This window comes from Canis lupus, chromosome 38, assembly GCF_003254725.2.
Source record: "Canis lupus dingo isolate Sandy chromosome 38, ASM325472v2, whole genome shotgun sequence".
NCBI classification, from domain to species: domain Eukaryota; kingdom Metazoa; phylum Chordata; class Mammalia; order Carnivora; family Canidae; genus Canis; species Canis lupus.
Window position 1 is genome coordinate 19230025 of NC_064280.1, and position 19258 is coordinate 19249282.

At 50.0% G+C, this 19258-nt stretch overlaps 1 protein-coding gene across 6 annotated transcripts in view; it reads right to left on the minus strand.

Moving 5' to 3' along the window:
- The window catches only part of PBX1 (PBX homeobox 1), a 325781-nt gene that overhangs the window by 264029 nt on the left and 42494 nt on the right, over positions 1-19258 (minus strand). The window contains exon 1 of one of the 6 annotated variants that reach the window (XM_035711094.2): positions 18659-18980. The exons of the other annotated variants lie outside the window; for them this stretch is intronic. Coding sequence (XP_035566987.1) covers positions 18659-18812 — 154 coding nt within the window. The 5' untranslated portion in view covers positions 18813-18980. Of the gene's footprint in view, positions 1-18658; positions 18981-19258 lie in introns of those variants that run through there. 6 annotated transcript variants of the gene reach the window in all.

The following is a 19258-nucleotide window of genomic DNA, read 5'->3' on the forward strand; positions in this document are numbered from 1 at the left end:
TTCGTGGCACATTTCTACAAAGGTGAGCGCGACCCTTTACGAGACAAGTTCCCACGCGAGCAAAAGTATCACATGCACAACCAGAGGCGATGCCTAAACTGAAATCAAATGTCTTCGATGTCACGAGGGTACAATTTAATAAATGGAGTGATCTATAGTTTTCCTTATGTCTTTTTAAAATCAATCCTTTATGGGACACCTGGGTGGCTCAGTGGTTGAGCATCTGCCTTTGGCTCAGGACGTGATTCCGGAGTCCTGGGATCGAGTCCCACATCGGGCTCCCTGCAAGGAGCCTGCTTCTCCCTCTGCCTGCGTCTCTGCCTCTCTCTCTCTCTCTCTATCTCTCAAATATAACATTTTTTAAAAACTTTTAGAATCAATCCTTTAAGGTTAACACAGAAAAGGGTAAAGGAACACAATCTTGAGAAGGAACTCAAGCACCATGTGGGAGGCCATTCTGTTGCCAAGCCCAAGTCCCAGTACCAAGCCGGAGGGGATGGCCTGATGAGGCCTGAACCAGTTAGTAAAGGAAAAGCACTTAGAGCTCTGCCCGACACAGAAGTAGAGCTCAAGACGTTATAAAATCCAAACACAAAGTCTACACCCTTCCACGTTCCTCAACAGTAATAGGGCCATACTGCCTTGGGAAGAACAGCCAAGGAAACGCTACAAATACACCCCCTCGCCAATAACCTGATAAAACCCATTTCAGGAGAATGGAGCCAATGCACAGAACACTAACTTTCTTTGTCTGTGTCTTGAACCATCAAGAGGCTACAAACTTTAGACGTGTGCCCATCAAACTTTAGACGTGTGCCCATCAAACTTTAGACGTGTGCACACCGAATACATGTTTCTGAAAGCTTTGCCTGGCAGTTATGTGTGATACTGCGAGTCTACCTCTCCTGGGCATTTTCATCCTGAACAAAAAATAAAAGAGAGCAAGTTTCCAGAACTTCAGTCCCCATAAGCCAGTGCCACCTGTACCCTGCAGTGCCCAAGACCCTACGTGGTGGGTGGGCCGTGGTACATGTCCTTCCAACTCACAGGGATCTCCTACCCCCTGGAAAGATACTCCTAAATCTTTAATAACGGTCACAGTAGCAACAGACAACACTGTAAGGACATTTTCACAGACATATTTCCTGGAATATATGACAGTTGTCAAGAGTGACAGTTACCTGCCTAATTTTTACAAGCAGCTTTGATGACAACAGGCCAGGCTGAGGTTGCCAACCCCTGTGACTGTACAGTCTCTTTTCTAGCATCAATAAACTGTAAGGAAAGGACACCTGGGTGGCTCAGCGATTGAGCGTCTGCCTTCAGCCCAGGGCGTGATCCTGGAGACCCGGGATCGAGTCCCACATCGGGCTCCCTGTGTGGGGCCTGCTTCTCCCTCTGCCTGTGTCTCTGCCTCTCTCTGTGTGTCTCATGAATAAATAAATAAAATCTAAAAAAAAAAAAAAAAAAAAAAAAAAAAAAGCAAAACCTGTAAAGACCCCCAGGGCGCCTGGGTGGCTCCCTCACTAGAGTGTTCCATTCTTGGTTTCGGCTCAAGTCATGATCTTGGGGCTTGATCCCACAGCCCCGAGCTCAGCCTGGATCGTGCTTGCTCCTCTGTCCCTCCTTCCTGCTCGCTCTCTCTCATAAATCAATAAATTAAATCCTTTTTAAAAATCGTTACGGCCCACTACAAGAGAGCATTTATTTTTAGCTTCCACAGACGTGAGACGAGGCACATGGACAAAAAAAAGCCAATAGGAACCATAAATTGCTATTTTAAATGAATGTGCGTTTTATTAACCACAATAGCATCTCATACACTCAACGAATTTTACTAGGCCTATCTGTCTGTGTGTGTGCGTGTGTCCTGACACTATTCTGTTTACCGACAATGCTTCGTGTGCGCAGGGATTTCCCCAAACCTTTTCAACCACTGTTTGGCTCCCCACCAGGGTCCGCAGCCCACAAACTGGGTACCACTGTGGCAGAGGAAGGAAGATCCCAAATGAAGAAATACACACCTCCAACCAATTCTTTCATTGAGAGAAAATGACATTCCAACAGCTGAATGATTTTACACACGCTGCCCTTGTTTTACTCCTACCGACTCTATCAAAATGTTGATGGACACAGTACGGATAATTCCCCAGTTTACATGGTCTTGATGGTTGGTTTACGACACAATAAAATTTTCTCTTTGGCACAAGAACCTATCTTCCATCTTCCGTGTATCCATCTCCTATTACAAATTGCGGGTAAGGATGTTGTGGAGAATAACATAATCAAAGCAACATTTCTAACAAAGATATATGTGTATGATCAATGACAACGGTAGCAATTGCTTAAGAAACATTAGTAAATGATTCTCGGGATACACAGCCAGCCGTGTGGTTTTAGGGCAGGGGCAGGACCATATAGGAAAGCTGTGCTACCCGCCAGAAAGACGGACCCCCACGTCAATGTACGCGGGGCGTTCGCACCCCCAGGACCCACCTCCTCCCTCCGTCTCCCTGCAGGGTTTCCCCTCATCCATTCTCAGCTCCTGTTTGTCTGAGGCCACATGCAACTGGATTTGTCAAGCCCCCTTTTAACAACTTGTTGTCACAGTCCATTACCAAATTGCATATAGTTATATATTCCACTAATTAGGCTTCTAAAATATCATTAACATGTCTCTTGATCATTAGCATAACGTATGAGGCGTCCTCGTTAGGCACGACGCGAGTTTGTTAACGTGGTAATGAAAGGCACAAGGCAGGCTCGGCAGGAACCAAGAAGCACGGAGAGGTGGGAACATCCAGGCGCGGATGCCACAGGGACAGGGACAGGGGCCCAGACAGACAAAGGTCAGGAGGGAAGGTGGGACGCGTGAGGAAGACGGAGAGAGACAGGCCCAAGAGCAATTGCCAGAAAGCTGATGGCTTTGGCATTTAGGTGGCGGTCCCGGCGGGAGGGGGAACCCCAATGCACCCTGCGCCGTTTTGAGGGAACTGCAACCTGGCAAGGCTCTTGATGTGCTGAAGCAGAAGAAGGTTTTGAAATTTCCTAGACAAGGGGGCACCTGAGTGGCTCAGTGGCTGAGCATATGCCTTGGGCCCAGGTAATGATCCTGGAATCCCGTGATCGAGTCCCGCGTCGGGCTCCCTGCATGGAGCCTGCTTCTCCCTCTGCCTGTGTCTCTGCCTCTGTCTCTGTGTTTTTTTATGAATAAATAAAATCTTAAAAAATAAAATAAAATTTCCTAGACAAGGAGAAAACAAAGTACGGAAGTCTCTTCCTCTCTCCCGACCTAACACATGGTTGCACATGGGTGCACCCTGTCCCCTGAAATCCTATCCCACCTCCTCTCCGGTCGTGCTTATGGAAAAAACTGCAGGCGGCCCATTAGAATTACCTGGGGGCAACATTTTTCTATTGCTCACCAGGCCCTTTATTAACACACTGCTAGATGTCTCTATCTGTCTGCACCCACTGCGTTAGTGATGATCATCTTATGTGTAATGGGGCAGGTCTGACCTCCAGAGATTACAGGCATGCTAGGTGCAGAAAAAAAGAGAAGGAAGAGGGGCAGTATTGACAAAATGGCAATGGTGTGTACGCAGGACGAGCGCATGTCAGCGTGTGTGCGAGTGCACACCACCAGTGTGCAGGGCGTGCAAGGTGATCTCGGATAGCCAGTTGCGCCTGGCTTTCAGATTTCATGGAAATGTTTCTCCAAGTGGACAAGAACAGGATTAAGTATTCAGTGTAGGACAGTGGCAAGCATATGGTGGGTAGGAACTTGGAGGAATCTGGAGAGAGGACATAAGAGTGGGTGCAAATCAAGGGCCGAATTCATCCTGAGTACTGAAGAGCTTGGTCCAAGTGAGCTGGGCCTTGGTCTCAGGCTGAGGGTCACAGGTCTCAGAAGAGCCAGGTGAACCTCACTCCTCGACTCGCCACGGCGTAACGAGCTCATCGAGAACTCGGGAGTCTGAAATGCCCCCCAGTCTTGCAGCGCAGAAGTCTCTCTGGGCTGATTTCTGCGGATCTAAAATTCCAGACAGATAAACTGGAAGCATCCGAAGCGCTCACACAGTGCGGCACGGAGAAGAGTGCGTCACAGCGGCTTCCCTGAAACAGCTTCAGCAGGGACAGCTCGGGGAGCAGAAATCGAGGTGTCCGGCGAGCCAAAGTTTTACACACACACACACACCTCCTATAGGATGCCTTCTCCTCTGCAGTGGTCATTTCAAGATTTCCAGCCCCGCCTTGTCTGTTGGGGGCCACACCTGAAGAAGAGTCGACCCTGCAGCTACAAGTATTAAAGCCACTGTCACAACAGACAAGGAGCCGGGTCAACCTAGATGGCACCTAAATGGACATTTTTCCTGTCCTGTCTGGCTTCTCTGACACCAGAATGAGCGGCCCTCGTAGTGTATCAACAATCCCTCTACTCGGCAGGTCTGTGCAACCGGGGCTCACTCACTGCCTCACTCACGTGGAGCAAGAATCAGTTAGTTGCTTTTATAGACCAGATTTGATATGAATGATGGGGCCTTTCTCTTTGATCCAAATGTCTCATCCTTAAAGAAGATGGAAATAAAATAGTAGAAAATATCTATCCAAATGCCTATTCAAGCATTCTACGGGCAGACACAGGGGTAATCAATCCTCTCTGAGCTCTGAATGTAAATCTTGCATTCCAGAAACGCAGAACCCTTTCTGGGGAGGTCCGTCCATCCATCCATCCCTTTCTCCGTGGAGCTGTTGAGAAACTCCACTGGCCAAACAGGCACCTTGGATGAGAATGCTTCTTAATTATGGCCAAAAAGAGGGACGGTGCACGGGGAGGGATGGCCAAAATTCACGATTATTTTCAACCAGACATCCTTTGTGGCTCATGGAATGAGCACCTAATCCAGCCCAGGACTGCTCAGCCACTGACCTGTAACAGCCTCTGAAGGAGAATGGGTAGTGAACCAGTTTGCACCCAAGGCCCAGTGCCAAACAGCTCCCCAGGCAATCCTTTGCAGTGCTTTTCCACATCCTTAGCAGCCAGACAAATGTCCATAATAGCTTCTGAGAACCTAATTCTCCCCCTCTGAATAGAAGAGAAAAGGAAGGCAAAACATAAAGACAGGAGAAAGGGAAGGACTTTTTTCTTTCTTTCTTTCTTTCTTTTTAAATAAAAAAGATGAATGGAAAAGAAAAAATGTCTTTGGCTTTCCTCCCAAAACCTGAAGTCAATAGCTACCAATCCAATCATACATTCAACAATCTTCTCTGCATCAGGGCCTGGATTGAGGCTGCGGGGATATAGTTGTGGGCAAATTCCTCCTTCACGTCAGGGGTTGGGGAGGTGAAGGTGGGAAGAAAAGAGATTCACACACACATACATACACAGATGCAGACATGCACATGCAGACACGCAAGCATATGAGCTGGTGAGAAAACCTAAAGTGATAAGGATTATTTTTTTAAAATATGGAATTTTATTGCTTGCATAACAATAATTGGAAGTAGCTAGAACTGCACCAGCAAAATAGAGCCTCAAAAGAGTGACTTATGAGAAATCCGCTTTAATGAAAAAAAATAAAATAAATCTGCATCGTGGGTCTTTCTGAGCTTATTCAAAGTACCTGAATACAAAGGTTTCTCTAAAGTAGTTTATGCTTTTCTATAAAAATCTGCCTGGACGGGCCTGCCTTACCAACGAAACAAAAGTAAACTTCCGTTGTGTCTCTATAATAATGATCACAAATTCCAAATGGGGAAAATCAGACTCGGTGGGGACACCTGACCACGGAGGAAGAAAAGAAAGAGCTCTCCTGTCCTCTTAACACCAGAAACTGATGTAGGGAAGCGTCTTCCTCTGTCCCACCCCCACCTTTCCGCGGGGTGCTCCCTGGACGTGCTCCCCCCTCGCTCTGTCTGGGTCTCTGTCCACCAAGCACAGCTGAGGTGCCAGGGAACCTCCGAGAGGGCTGGCACTTTCGATGGAGACAGCACCGAGCAATGGGGATAATAACATCGCTTACCTCCCGGGCCTGTAGTAAGAGCTGACTGGGATGTTTATTTATTTTTTTTTTATTTTTTTATTTATGATAGTCACACAGAGAGAGAGAGAGAGGCAGAGACACAGGCAGAGGGAGAAGCAGGCTCCGTGCACCGGGAGCCCGACGTGGGATTCGATCCCGGGTCTCCAGGATCGCGCCCTGGGCCAAAGGCAGGCGCCAAACCGCTGCGCCACCCAGGGATCCCTGACTGGGATGTTTAAAAAGTGCCGTAAGATATACACGAGAGAATCACGAATAAACAAGCTCAACAGAATGCTGGATCAAGTATTCTAAAAAACAAACAAAAAAACCCACAGTCCACCTGAGCTTTCCCTGAGATGTCCCGGGTACCTGCACTAGGATTTGTCTGTACCCTAGAAAGCATCCTGGATCTCCCTCGGCATCTAAAGCAGAGGGATTTTTTTTTTTTTTAAACCTGACAAAATTAGAAGATCCATAGCTCGCCTTTCAGGGATTGCTTAGTTTCCAGAAATTGCATGCGGGACAAGACAATGCCCAGGTGTACCGAAGTTCATTTTCTGGGGAGAGGGCTGCAGCTTTCATCAGACGACACAGAGACATGCGACCCAGAAGATGCACCCTGCTCCTGCTCCTGCTCCTGCTCCTGCTCCTGCTGCCAAGGGGCAGGTCTGAGACTGGGCCCCCAGGACCCTGATCATGGAGGAGTTAATACTTCAAGGGTTTGGGAAGAAGGCATGCACCGCCTCTCCAAGCCAGCTGGTCCTTCAGGTCATTTGGAGCCCTCCCCACCGATCCCCCCAACCCCCCCACCCACCCACCCACAGCCCCTTAACTGAATTATCCAGTAAGCCTCTGCTTGAAAGATATTGTAAATAGCTCCAACAGAGTGCACTTTGGGGCAGCTTCCAATTAGCCTTCACTTCGCTCCTTTTTCTCCCTGCCAAATCTGTGCAGTGAGTATCCAACACCCCGCCCTCCACTTGGCTCTGGGCTTAGGGCAAGGAGGAGACACGTCTGTGATCAAGCCGGTGGGCGTCAGCTCCAAGGTGTTCACAGGTCCCACCTGAAAGCCGAAGAGGGGAATTCAAAGTGTTTTCAAAAGGGGTGCGCCCGGCAGTGCAGTGGCAGCGGGAGTTTCCTTCTTTTGTTTCTCTCCCTTTGGCCTAACCCTAACTTTCCCTGCTGCCACTTAATTATCTATGATCATTTTACCCTTTTCTCTGCTTACTGGCTGATTATCTCCCCATTTCATTTGAATCCCAGTGGAGATACATCCGAGCTAAAAACAAAGCTGATGGCCAATTAAAAGGTAAGTGCCTTATGGTAAAAGCCAGAACATTATACTTCAATATTCATAATTAGGTAGCTTTTGAATGACTGAAGAACAATGCATGTCCATATATGGGGGTAATCAGGGCACCTATATTTTGCAATCCAAATCAACCAACGTCTATTTAACTGATTGCTGGGAACTACCTGCTTCCTTATCGGCTGGCTGAGAGCCTCAGAACTTCATAAATATTAGAGATGTAAAAGACCATGGAGTTCCTAATGTGTTTATTTTAGTATAATGAATTTTTCAGGCAAGTGAGAAGAAGAAGAAGGAAGAAAGAAGAAAGAAAAAAAGAAAGAAAGAAAGAAAGAAAGAAAGAAAGAAAGAAAGAAAGAAAGAAAGAAAGAAAGAAGAAAGAGAGAGAGAGAGAAAGAAAGGAAAGAAAGAAAGAAAGAAGAAAGAAAGAAAGGAAGGAAGGAAGGAAGGAAGGAAGGAAGGAAGGAAGGAAGGAAGGAAAGAAGGAAGGGAAGACCCTACTGATTTTGGCAGCCCTACTATTCTTCAGAAGTCACATCGAAATATTACGGAGGACTAGAGCATAAAGATTATTCACTTGGGTTTCATTTTTTTAAGTAAAGTAAAATTTACCTTTGCCTCCCATTTATTTTCCAAACTAAATCAGAACACCAAAGTTGCCTGGGAAGTTGGACAAAGCTACACAGAAATAAAGGAAAAAGTGAGCGATGAAGTAGGATAATCATCGACAAGATTCAAGCAATCTTCAGGATTCCCCCGGAGAAAGTTGGGGACTGCTGCAGACCCTCGTCAAATCCATCCAATGTGATTATTCTCCCAGTAGAAAGTCGGTTTAGAATCTGCTCTTGGGGGGGACCTGGTGGCTCAGCGGTTGAGCGTGGGCCTTTGGTTCAGGTCATGATCCCAGGGTCCTGGGATGGAGTCCTGAATCGGGCTCCCCGCACAGAACCTGCTTCTCCCTCTGCCTGTGTCTCTGTCTCTGTGTGTGTGTCCCTCATGAATAAATAAATAAAATCTTTGAACAATTTTTTTTAAATCTGTTCTTCGAACTTTTAAATGATGCTTTCAAGTGCTTATTAATAACGCAGCTAATTTGGGGAGGAAACCAGGGTGTGAAAGGGGTGCTTCTGTCTCACTCGGGGAGTTAAGACAATATCACTTTACAAATTCAGAGCAACGAAAGGCCAAAGAAATGCTCACAGTCAATAAGCAAACCTTTTCTAGAAAAGAATCTCGGGTGCTCAAATCTCTGCTCCTTGCAAATGCTCTGTCCACTGGGAGGCAGCATAGGCTGTTGGAAAGAGAAATGGGCCGGAGCCCAGAGATCTGGGTTCTAGTTCCTGCTGGGTCACTGACTTGGGGTGTGCACTGCGGCGGGCAACACAATCCTAGTTACAAAATTAGGACAAAAATAGAAAATGAGACCAGAGATGTGGGAAGCCTCCAGAGGTAAAGGTGTATAACCTGCTGAAAGGAAATCCACACATGCAGAAGTTTGGGGAACGTGGAGACGGGTCCTTTTGGTTCCCAGTGTCTCTCCCTTGTTGGGCAAAGACAGCGTGACTACAGAAATTTAAAATAAATAGCAAAGAGCAACTGCACTTTAAGGCAGCATTTGCTAAAGTGTGTTTCTAAGAATCCCAGTCCAGGGAGAAGGTCCCCAGGTCAAATAAATTCCCCGAAAGGCAACTACTCCCCCACCTCCCAGGCCCCTCCAGGAGATTTACAACTCGCATTAACATATTAAAGCTCCAAGAAGCCCAGTCATTAAAAGAAAGCTCTTTAACTCACCATGGCCCAAACTCAACTTGAGTGGGCAACCATTCCTCACGGGCAAACCCTAAAACAAATACCAGGTCCAAGGAACTCACTATCAAATGCTATTGTAAGCTATTAAAACTGGCAGTCATAGCTCTTCCCCGGTTGGAGAGACAACATTACTGAACCACCATCCACGGTCTTGGGTGGCTGGTCAAGTGCTTTGCACCGTTTTATCCACAATCCCCTCCTTATTCTCTATGATCAACAACATGCATTTGGGAGACAGCTGGCCAAGGTGAAAGGTTAATTCTATGGCCATGAAACTCAGCCCGGCTAAGAGACTCATAGGAGGGTTGAACCTTGTCACCTTGGCCCCATTAGCTCTAACCAACCGAGCTGACTAGCCCCGGACATTAGCCTTAGTTATAATCTCTAAGGGAAATAAAAATGGAAAGGCACCAACATGGGGCCTTTGGGCGTATAAGCTTCAGGATTTTTTTTTAATAATATTTGAGATGAAAGTATGCTATTCCGCCCATAACAGGAAAGAAACAGTCAAGAAGTAACATGATATGACCTCTGGAGCTGGACCCCGAGTGGGTTCAAATCCCGGCTCTACCATTTAACAGCTGTATGACCTTGAGCAAATTACTTCACTTACTTGAACCTCAGTCTGAAAAATCTGTAAATTAGGATAAATCTATTCCATTCCTTAAAGGATTATTATGAGGATTATGTGAAATGATTTATGTCAATGGATTTAGCACTTACGCCTAGCACATGAGAAGTACCACTAAATACGCACTTTATTATTACCACCCTTAAAAGGACCCAATCACCTAGAAAAACGCAACCCCCTCTCAAGTTAGCATGAAGACAACATAATTTGTGATTTTTTTTTCCTGCTGAATAAAGTATTTTTACCTTGTAATTCATCGGAAAATAGGCCTCCTTAAACCTTTACCGAAATTTTCAGCCTGTGGTTGAGATGGCCCGGGTCAGGATTTCTGTCCTTGAGCACAGATTTGTAAATTAATAATTCCCGTAGCTACAAAAAAAATATGATTCAGCTAACTGAAACTCATTACACTGGTATACTCCCAGGAATGTATTTCTCAAGGGAGATACACCCCATATAATGCTAAATAATTGCAAGGTATCAGTATCGGGGCTAACCTAGTGCTTCCCACCAACACCCTAATAGTTCAGTAAACCGAGTTTCCTACTAGTCTGAGGCCCAGGAGGAGAAAGGGAAGGAGGGAGGGGGGAACCCAGGGGTGCAGGGAGTGGCAAGCAACTTGGAGAATGGACACAGGCACTAGAGGGCACAGGGCCGGAGCAGCTTGCCTGCTGGACCAGGCATGGATGGCTGCGTCAAGAACTGGCCCAGACCTGTTCACATGCTGAATCAGCCTCAGGTTTGGAGAAGAGCCACCGAAAAGTTTACTGGGAGTCACACGGCAACAGCTGCAGAGGCCAATACAGAAAGAGACTGAGCCAGCCTTCTGATCCCGGCCCCATGGCTCCTGTCACCATATTCACATGGTCCTGGGTTGGTCACCTCAGGACACCCCGGTGCAAAGGATTTTCATGGTGACCGCCTGGAAGGCACCGTTGTGACCAAACACAATAACCCTTCGCCTCCCCAGACTCCTGGCTCTTAACCTCTGAGACCTTTCTGGGCATATCCAGCCTGGGGAAGCCGGATCCCAAAGTCGAGAGGGTGTTATGGTCACTGTGGGCTCTCCCTCCCTTACCTTCTTCTACTCCACTCCTCCCCTCTCATGACAGGTCATTTGTAACTGTCTCGTGGGTTTTATTTCCTCGTGGTGGGCACAGTTCAATGCTGTTCTAACTAACAGAGTCCTTGTCCAGCAAACAAAACCACACAAAAGTCAGCCTGGCTCCTCTGGCTACGTTTAGTGACCGCTTCACGTCACCGCCTTGTCGATCCAATCAATGGTCCCGTGGTTGGCTGTTAATAAAGCTGGATAAAAACGAATTGATCACAAAAGGGTCAATTTGGTGCCTAACATTTAGAAGGCTAGCGCCTGAACGCTTGTGTTCTGTGGGGAATCAACACCCCTATAAAATCAGGAACATTCCACCTCGACAGTCATTTGCCCGAAAGAAGGGAAAATTATTCTAGAAATATGTTATTGATTCATTATTTTTATATTAGGCCAGAGAAAATTAAACAGAGAAAAACATTTTTTAAAAAAGAATGAATTAGTGGTTTTTTTTTTAAATATGAATTTTTTTAAAGATTTCTTTATTTATTCATGAGAGAGAGAGAGAGAGAGAGGCAGAGACACAGGCAGAGGGAGAAGCAGGCTCCATGCTGGGAGCCTGACGTGGGACTCGATCCCAGGTCTCCAGGATCCCGCCCTGGGCCAAAGGTAGGCGCCAAACCGCTGAGCCACCCAGGGATCCCCTGAATTAATGTTTTAAAAAAAAACCTCCTTGTGGTTGTTTGAAAGATTATCTCGGCCACAAGGAGAAGTGGAAATAAACTGGTCAACAGGACCAGGCTAACCCACAGATTGCTAATAAAAGGAAAAGAAGTGAGTTCCAACTGCATTCTTTTTCTTATTTTACACCATGGGTTGGTTACTCCACGCAGAAATTGTGTCCACAAACTTTGGCTACGTGAGAAATAGTTTCGAAGAGTCCTCACCACCAAGGAATAACGGGAAAAGTTGAATGCGCTTACGGAGTCTAGCTGACATGAGCGAGGAAGCCAACCTGAGCCACCAACTCATGGTCATGCCCTCCCAGACCCGTCCATCGTCACTGTGTGCCTTCTAACGAAGCCCAATGTCGATTTGCCATTTTTATGAGCTGCTTCTAGGTTGCCAGGGGTGAAATCGGAGGCAGAGCAAAGTAGCAGAGCAGACTCTTCATCCGCCAGCTGGCAAAAAGCAACGACCTAGGTAGCAGGCCATGTTGGAGGGACCAGAAGTCACCTGTCTACAGAACAAGAGAGACGGGGAAATGGGAGAAGGGATGGGAGCCAGAGGGAAAGAAGGAGAGAACAGACCAGAAAGGCCCAGCTGAAGAAAAAAGAGGTGTCTACGGGCTGACCTGACTGTGTGAGCTTGAAGTTCGAAAGGCAGCATGGCTGGATACGAGAAGAACCCTGTCCTAAGACCTGCGTCCCAAGCCTTCGTCCTGTTACAGGACTGTGCCCTTTGGTCAAGGCACGTAACTGCTCTTTGCCTCACTATGCCCATATATAAAATGAGAGGGCTGCAGTAAGTGGTGGCCAAACTACACGGACCCTCTCAGCTGGTTGTGCTTTTGCATTAACAGGGAGGGCCCAGCCATGGAAGGTCCCCAAGTGGAGGAATAACAGGGTTGCACCTTGCTTCCTGAGTGTTCCGGAGGAACTGTTCACGCTTTTGCTTTCCCCCATCAGACATCCCACAGGAACATCCTGGAACGGTTATCCTTGGGAAGTTAATGGATTTTACTGACTCAATCCTACTCCTCTGGCAAGGCGAGGAGTACCTGCCAGGTCTTCCCAGGGTTGGGTGCCCCCTGGGATCGCTACCACCCCAGGAGAGAGAACCTGGAGGCTCTGTGCAGCCACAGCCCCCGGGGAGAGTCCAGCATGAGACCAGCACATGCTCTGCAGTCATCCTGACTCAGATGAAGCCTCACATGGGATCTGGTTTCTTTGTGTCCTCCCCAAGGTGACCTCACCAGAGACAGACGTAAGACAAGGAAATGTATATCACTGTCACCAAAAAAGTACTTATTTGTCCATTTATTTAAAATATGGCGAGGCGACTCGGTCAGTTAAGGATCTGACTCTTGATCTCAGCTCAGGACTTGATCTCGGGGTCGTAGGTTCAGGCTCCACAATGGGTGTGGAGGCTACTTTAGAAAAAAATATATATATGGAACGCTAACTGGATCACAGGCACTGTGTTAACGGGGGGGGGGGGGGGGGGCGGCTCGGGGCTGTCACATAATCCACACAGTCCTCGAGGACAGCACAGAGATCCACACACCACCTACGGGGACTCTCAGGAGGAACAAGGGGACGTAGGCACAGCTTTACTGCATGACTGATATTTGAGCTGGTCCTTGAAAAAAGAAAAATTTGCCAGGTGGTGCGGAGCCGGGGAAGGCACTGGCCACAGAGGACACGGCGCTGCAGCGACGCAGCAGCAAAGGGTGTGACCTGCTCTGAGAATAGTGACAAGTTCACTGCAGTTGGTATAAAACGCTTCCCTTGACAGCCCAACGCGGCTTTCGGTATAAATATCTAGGTGATGGCCTCAGAGGGCTTGCCTGCAGGTCTGGTAACAGAGCAGGACAGGTCAAAAATTGGAACACAGGACGCCTGGGCGCGAGCCACTTAAATCTTCTGAGGTTGACCCAGAAAGAGGGACCTGGGAAGACAAAGTACACTGGCAATTGGCAAAACCACTTCTGGAAGGACTCTTTAAAGGAAGTCCTCTACTCGGCAAGCACTGTTGGGAGCACTCTGTGTACACGAACTCATGTCATGTCCCCAAAGCTCCTGTGGGGTAGGGCTAGTAGCAGTCGTCCTGCGGGACAGAGCAGGAACAGAGGCAGAGGTCAAACACCCGGCCCAGGGTGAACCCATCAACTCACTAAGGACAAGGGCCAGGCTTGGGGAGCCAAGGTGGACGTCAGCTCCAGTCTCCTTACCGGCTCGCGAGGCACCGGTACGGGCCCCTGCAGAGAGCCAGAGGGACCGGGTGGACGGGACAGCGGTGGGACAGGCCCGACCATTCCCTACCTCTTCCCGACCCAGGGCAGTGGGTGCTCCCACCCATCTCCAGCGCCTTTTGGTTCAACCCAAATGTGAATGCAGAAAGGAGACGCTCCTGAAACTTTTAGGGTACAGGTAACCGACCACAAAAGAAGGTGACGGGCAGTAGCTTGATGGGAGGGAACCCCCAGGCCTGTCGGCTCCCCACCCAGCAGCAGCGTGGCCAAGGGCGGCCACAGCCCAAGCTGAGCAGGGGAACTGGGGCAGCCGGGAAGACAGGCTCGGTCACCCCAAGAACGCCCCACACCCCACCCCATCCCAGCTGCCACCACAGGCCCCTCTTCCCTCTCTCCGGTCACTTCCTCTGTTCAATCTCCACCACTGGACCGTCAACGGCCAGGCCACCACCGTAAATCAAGACAATGGCAGGGGACCCCAGGCCGACAGGGGCCAACAGGGTCCGACAGCTCGAGGGGGGCAGCTCCCAGGCCTCCTTCCACCAGAGCACTCCCCAACACGGACAGGCTGGCTTAGTTAGGCCCCAGGAGGTGGAAGGGGCGAAGCAGGAAAAAAAGAAAGCCCCGCTGCTCACCTCGGACTCCCAGGCCCAGCCCGGGTGCTACCCCCCAACACCCCCCAACGCCCCCCCCAACAGCCCGCCTTCTTGAACTAAGAGCCCATCTATTATACCACGCCATGGTTCATTTCAGCAAAAATCAACCAGCATTCTTCTGACCTGGGGCAAAACATTCCCTCATTGAGATCCTGAAAAATAACATTACATCATGGTGCCCGTGTCAGGTTTATAAATGGGCCAGGGGGAGGCTGGGGTGTAACCTGACACTATCAAAACACTGGCCCTCGGAGAAGAAAGGAGGCCATTGTTGCAGGCTGTCAGCTCCCCTCTTGCTGGAGGTAAAGTGGGATTGCGGGAAATGTTGGTGGGAGGCCGGGCGCACTGCAGGCCCCGGCTCACTCCAGCTCCCCAGTCCCCGGGCTGTCCCGTCCCCAGGGGCTGTCCCGTCCCCAGGGGCGCGCCACCCTCCCTTCTCTTCCCTGGGCAGAGTGGCCCAGCTGAGTCATTTTTATTCCCATGCCTCAAAGCAGTTAGGTAAAGGTTGGCAAATCCAGGGGACAATCTGATCCCCAGCCACCGCCATCCCCCACCCCCGCCCTCCCCTGTCCACCCCTGCCCACCAGGAGGCCGGCTCACTTCTCTAAACACACAACCAAAAGGAGGCCTGATCCCCAGCGATCCTGTACACACACAAGAGGAACCGTTTTAATTGAAAGACAGAAACATGAACGTGGCCCAAAGCTAGAGTGGGGGGGGGGAAGATGGGGGAGCCCAAGAAGGATCCAGTGAACAGCCAACCATTAAGCAAGAAATCCTGAAATCTGCATTAGAGGGGAGGAAAAAAACGGGGGGGGGGGGGGCATTTCAAAGTCAAGGGCTGGGGGTCCGAGGGAGACACAAGAAGGTGACAAAAAGACCCAGGGAGGCTTATGAAGCCGGGGCAAGACACCACCAGCCAAAAGTGTTGGCACGAAGATTAAAACGTTTTAATGGATAAAAGGAGAAGAAAAAGGATTTATGGTGAGAGAAAGTTCAGAAAATAGAAAGCCAGACAAATGTAAGCCAGCCTGACTGGAGACAGCATTCATTCTGCTGGTCAAACATTTAATTTGATTTTCTCTTCTCTCTCTTCCCCATCTCCCGGCTGGGCTTCTGGGCTTCGAGGGACAGGGGAGCATGCAAATGTGCTCCCCGAGGCAGAGGTCCCCGGCGAGGGTGGCGCCAGCCCCGGGACCCTCCAGGCCCAGGGGCCGGCCTGCGGTCTGTGGCCAGGCGGGGAACACGGGGACACGGCGCAGGGCAGGCTCCTGGTGTCTCCTCCCCTGCCACCAAGTTGTGGCTAATCCAATCATCGCTCCACCAGGAACTTAACCTCGGACAAAAGCTCTCCCCACCCACCCTAATCCAGCAGCAATTAAGGGAGCAGGCCCTCCGGAGACCACTGGGTCCCTGGGTCTCCGCTTGCTCAACTCTTGCTTTATGTGAACCTCCCCACGTTTTCTTTGGAGCTCAACAGGGACCCTTTGGACTACCCCGATGGTGCCCCGCAGTCCAAGTGCATCGCCCTTCAGAAGAGCTTCCCCACAGAGCCCTGGAAGCGGCCCCCTCCCGGGTTCAAAGAAAGGGAGGGGAGGGGCTGTGGACCACCCTCCGTCCCGGCCCCAGAGGCTCTAGTTATGTGGGAGCCTGCTGCTGGCGCCACAGCAAGCAGGGACACGGGGCGGGGGGGGGGGGGGGGGGGGGGGGGGGGGGCGGCGGCACTGAACCTCTCATGGCACCAAAGGAGACACACGGGCGGGCGCACAGGGCCGGGGCCCTTCCGTACAGGACACGGCGAACCAGGCCAACCCTCCGTCTGGTGTGCAGGCTTTGGGTCTCGGAGAGCCTCTGTCCCTGCTGTCACTCTGCCAGGAAACATCTGCTCCAGCACCTCCAAGTCCCCTCTCCAAGTCCCCTCCAAGTCCCCTCTCCAAGTCCCCTCGCCAAGTCCCCTCTCCAAGTCCCCTCACCAAGTCCCCTCCAAGTCCCCTCTCCAAGTCCCCTCCAAATCCCCTCTCCAAGTCCCCTCCAAGTCCCCTCCAAATCCCCTCTCCAACTCCCCTCCAAGTCCGGGGACTTCCTCCCCTGCACCAACTGCCCGCTCCTCTTACTGTATCCACCCCCCTGCTCCCCCGGGGAGCTCACTGGGTGCTTTCCACTGCGCGACCTACTAAGGGCCCATCGCTGGGCTGGGTGCTGGGAACACAGCGATAAGCAGAATCAGGACGGTCCCCGCCCCTGTACTCGCTCGCCTTCCTTTTCCCTTCCCCGGTTCCAAGGCCCTTGCCAAATTCAACAGAAAGGTTATTTAGGTGGTTTCTTGAAATCCGTGGGGCTCACGGTGACTGGGCCAAAGAGCAATGCCCTGGAAGAGAGGTGGAGCGCCTCAGAGTGTCCCAGGATGCAGCTGGAAGGCCTCAGGGGGCCTCAGGATAGAAAGGGAATCTGGATGGATCCAGAAGGGTTAACAAAGTGGAAATGAGGATTTGGGCAACCTCCCTCCGAGGTTTTTCAGACTGTAATACAGGTCCCTTCAGGTGTGCCCGGCTCTGATTATCAAGAAAAGTACTGGTCCTCCTCCAAATCGGGTAGCGTGCTGCAGCACGGTGAGCTTACGGGCAACGTCCAACCAACACCCGTAATTTCATGTTCCCAGAGACTCGGTCTCTGGCTCTGAATCTATTATCACTTTCCTGGGGGTGGAGGGAAATTGTGCTAGGAGAGGCCTCCTGGAAAGTGACACCTCTGTCCCTAAATTTATTTTTTAATTAATGAGTAAAGGGGGATTTCGTGTTTGAAAAAAAATGTCTGTTTCCTATCAACTCTTTTCCCTGGTTTTCCCCCCAGACAATGGAGCCCCAAAGAGACCAAGAGCAGATGTTTTATATTTCAGGAGAGAGCAGTCTCCCCCAGTTCCTGAAGGATTCCTGGAATTCTTCTACTTAACAAAAATTAGCTACAGAGAAAGAATCATGAATCATGAATGGGAGCCCAGGGAACCTCTGGGAGCCAATCATTTCTTCCTCCTCCTGCCACCCCAAGTGCTGCCTGGCGCCTCCCGGGTTCCATGGAGAAACCTCTTGAAAAAAGCAAGGCATCGGGCCCTGCCCAGTTGCCCCAAGAGCAGGGCCTCGTTCTGTGCCCTGAGAAGCCAAGCCCAGTGCCATAGTCTCCAGAGCTAGAGGTGGGAGGCAGACCCGTGGACCGCTCCCAGCTCAGTTTCGGCTGTCGATCACTCAAATCACACACATCTCTGTGACCTCATCTGTCCCACGGAGAGAACGGTCCATATCTCTCCAGTTGGAGAAATGCAAAGATCAAGTGAGATGTGCGTGTGCTCTCATAAGTACTTACACAAGTGAAAAGCATTTGTACTATGATCGTGGACATAGGGCAGGCCTTCTGCTTGCGAGGACTTTGAGCTGACCAGAGCACTCCTGTGCACGACGGCCGGGTCACCGAGACCTGACCTCCGCGAGGTTCTCAAAGGTCGCCCATCCCTGGTCAGGCCCCTTTGTTTTGTTGTTTGTGGTTTTTTTTTAGAGATTTTATTTATTTATTCATGAGAATACACAGAGAGGAGAGAGAGAGAGGCAGAGACACAGGCAGAGGGAGAAGCAGGCTCCATGCAGGGAGCCCGATGTGGGACTCGATCCCGGGTCTCCGGGATCACGCCCTAGGCTGAAGGCGGCGCCAAACCGCTGAGCCACCCGGGCTGCCCATGGTCAGGCCCCTTTGAAGGCTGCTGCAAGCTTTAACCCTTCAACATTTATTCGATAAACATTTATTGAGTACCTGGCACAGGACTTGGCACAGGTTGGGTGCTCAGTAAAGATCTGCTGAATAATGAATGAATGAGTGCCTAATGCAGAGATGAAAAATACATGGCAAGTGGCCACCAGTCTCTGATCCTAAACCCATACCAGAAACCCTTAATGGACTAAGGCACTCTTGTCTGAAGACCTTGGACTCAGCTCAGAACTCCTACACTTGGCAGATGAAATGAAACCTCTGCCCCATTCGTGACCTAGGCACCAAGATGAAAGCACGCTTTAACCCTGTTTCCACGGGGCTCACAAACGAATGGGAGAGAAGGACAGTGAACAGAAAAACGTAGCACGATCTACGTTAGGACAGAAGTAGAAGAGTCCAGAGGAAGGCCAAGGCACCTGGCCGTGATGACCTACGGTTCTCAAACTCACCTTGGCCTTGAAGATCCAGCTCCCTCCAGCGTCCCTCCCACCTCTCTGATGATCCTTTCCTTATCCCCTCTTCTGCCTGCACATTTTGGCATCTTCTGCCCCGGTTCTCTTCTATTCTCCCAGGACTCTCCTGTGTCTTCACGTTCCCTCCCATAACATCAGTTGCTATCCACAGACCGATGACCCCCCACACCTATGTCTCCAGCCCTGACCCTTCTCTCTGAAGCTCCAGGCATGTATTTCCGGGCTACTCATAACCCAGCTCATCCCCCTCACGGCTCTGTTCAGTCTCTGAGAAGCTTGGTGTCCTTCAAGCATTACTACTCACGCTTTCCAAACTAGAAATCCTTAGCTTTGGCATAATTGGACCCTGGTATGGCCCTGGACTGTGGCCATCAGGATCACACGACTCCCCTGCGTGCTGCTCCGTATTCGGCCTCGGATTCGCCACACACTCACATTCTGTAGCTGCGCCTTTGTATCCCTCAGATCTATTGAAACTCCATGCTAACGTCACTCTGGAATCCTTCCCCAAAACCTCACCGCAGAGTTAGTGAGGCCGTCTTCTGTTAAATAAATGAGCTTGTAGATTCTGCAACT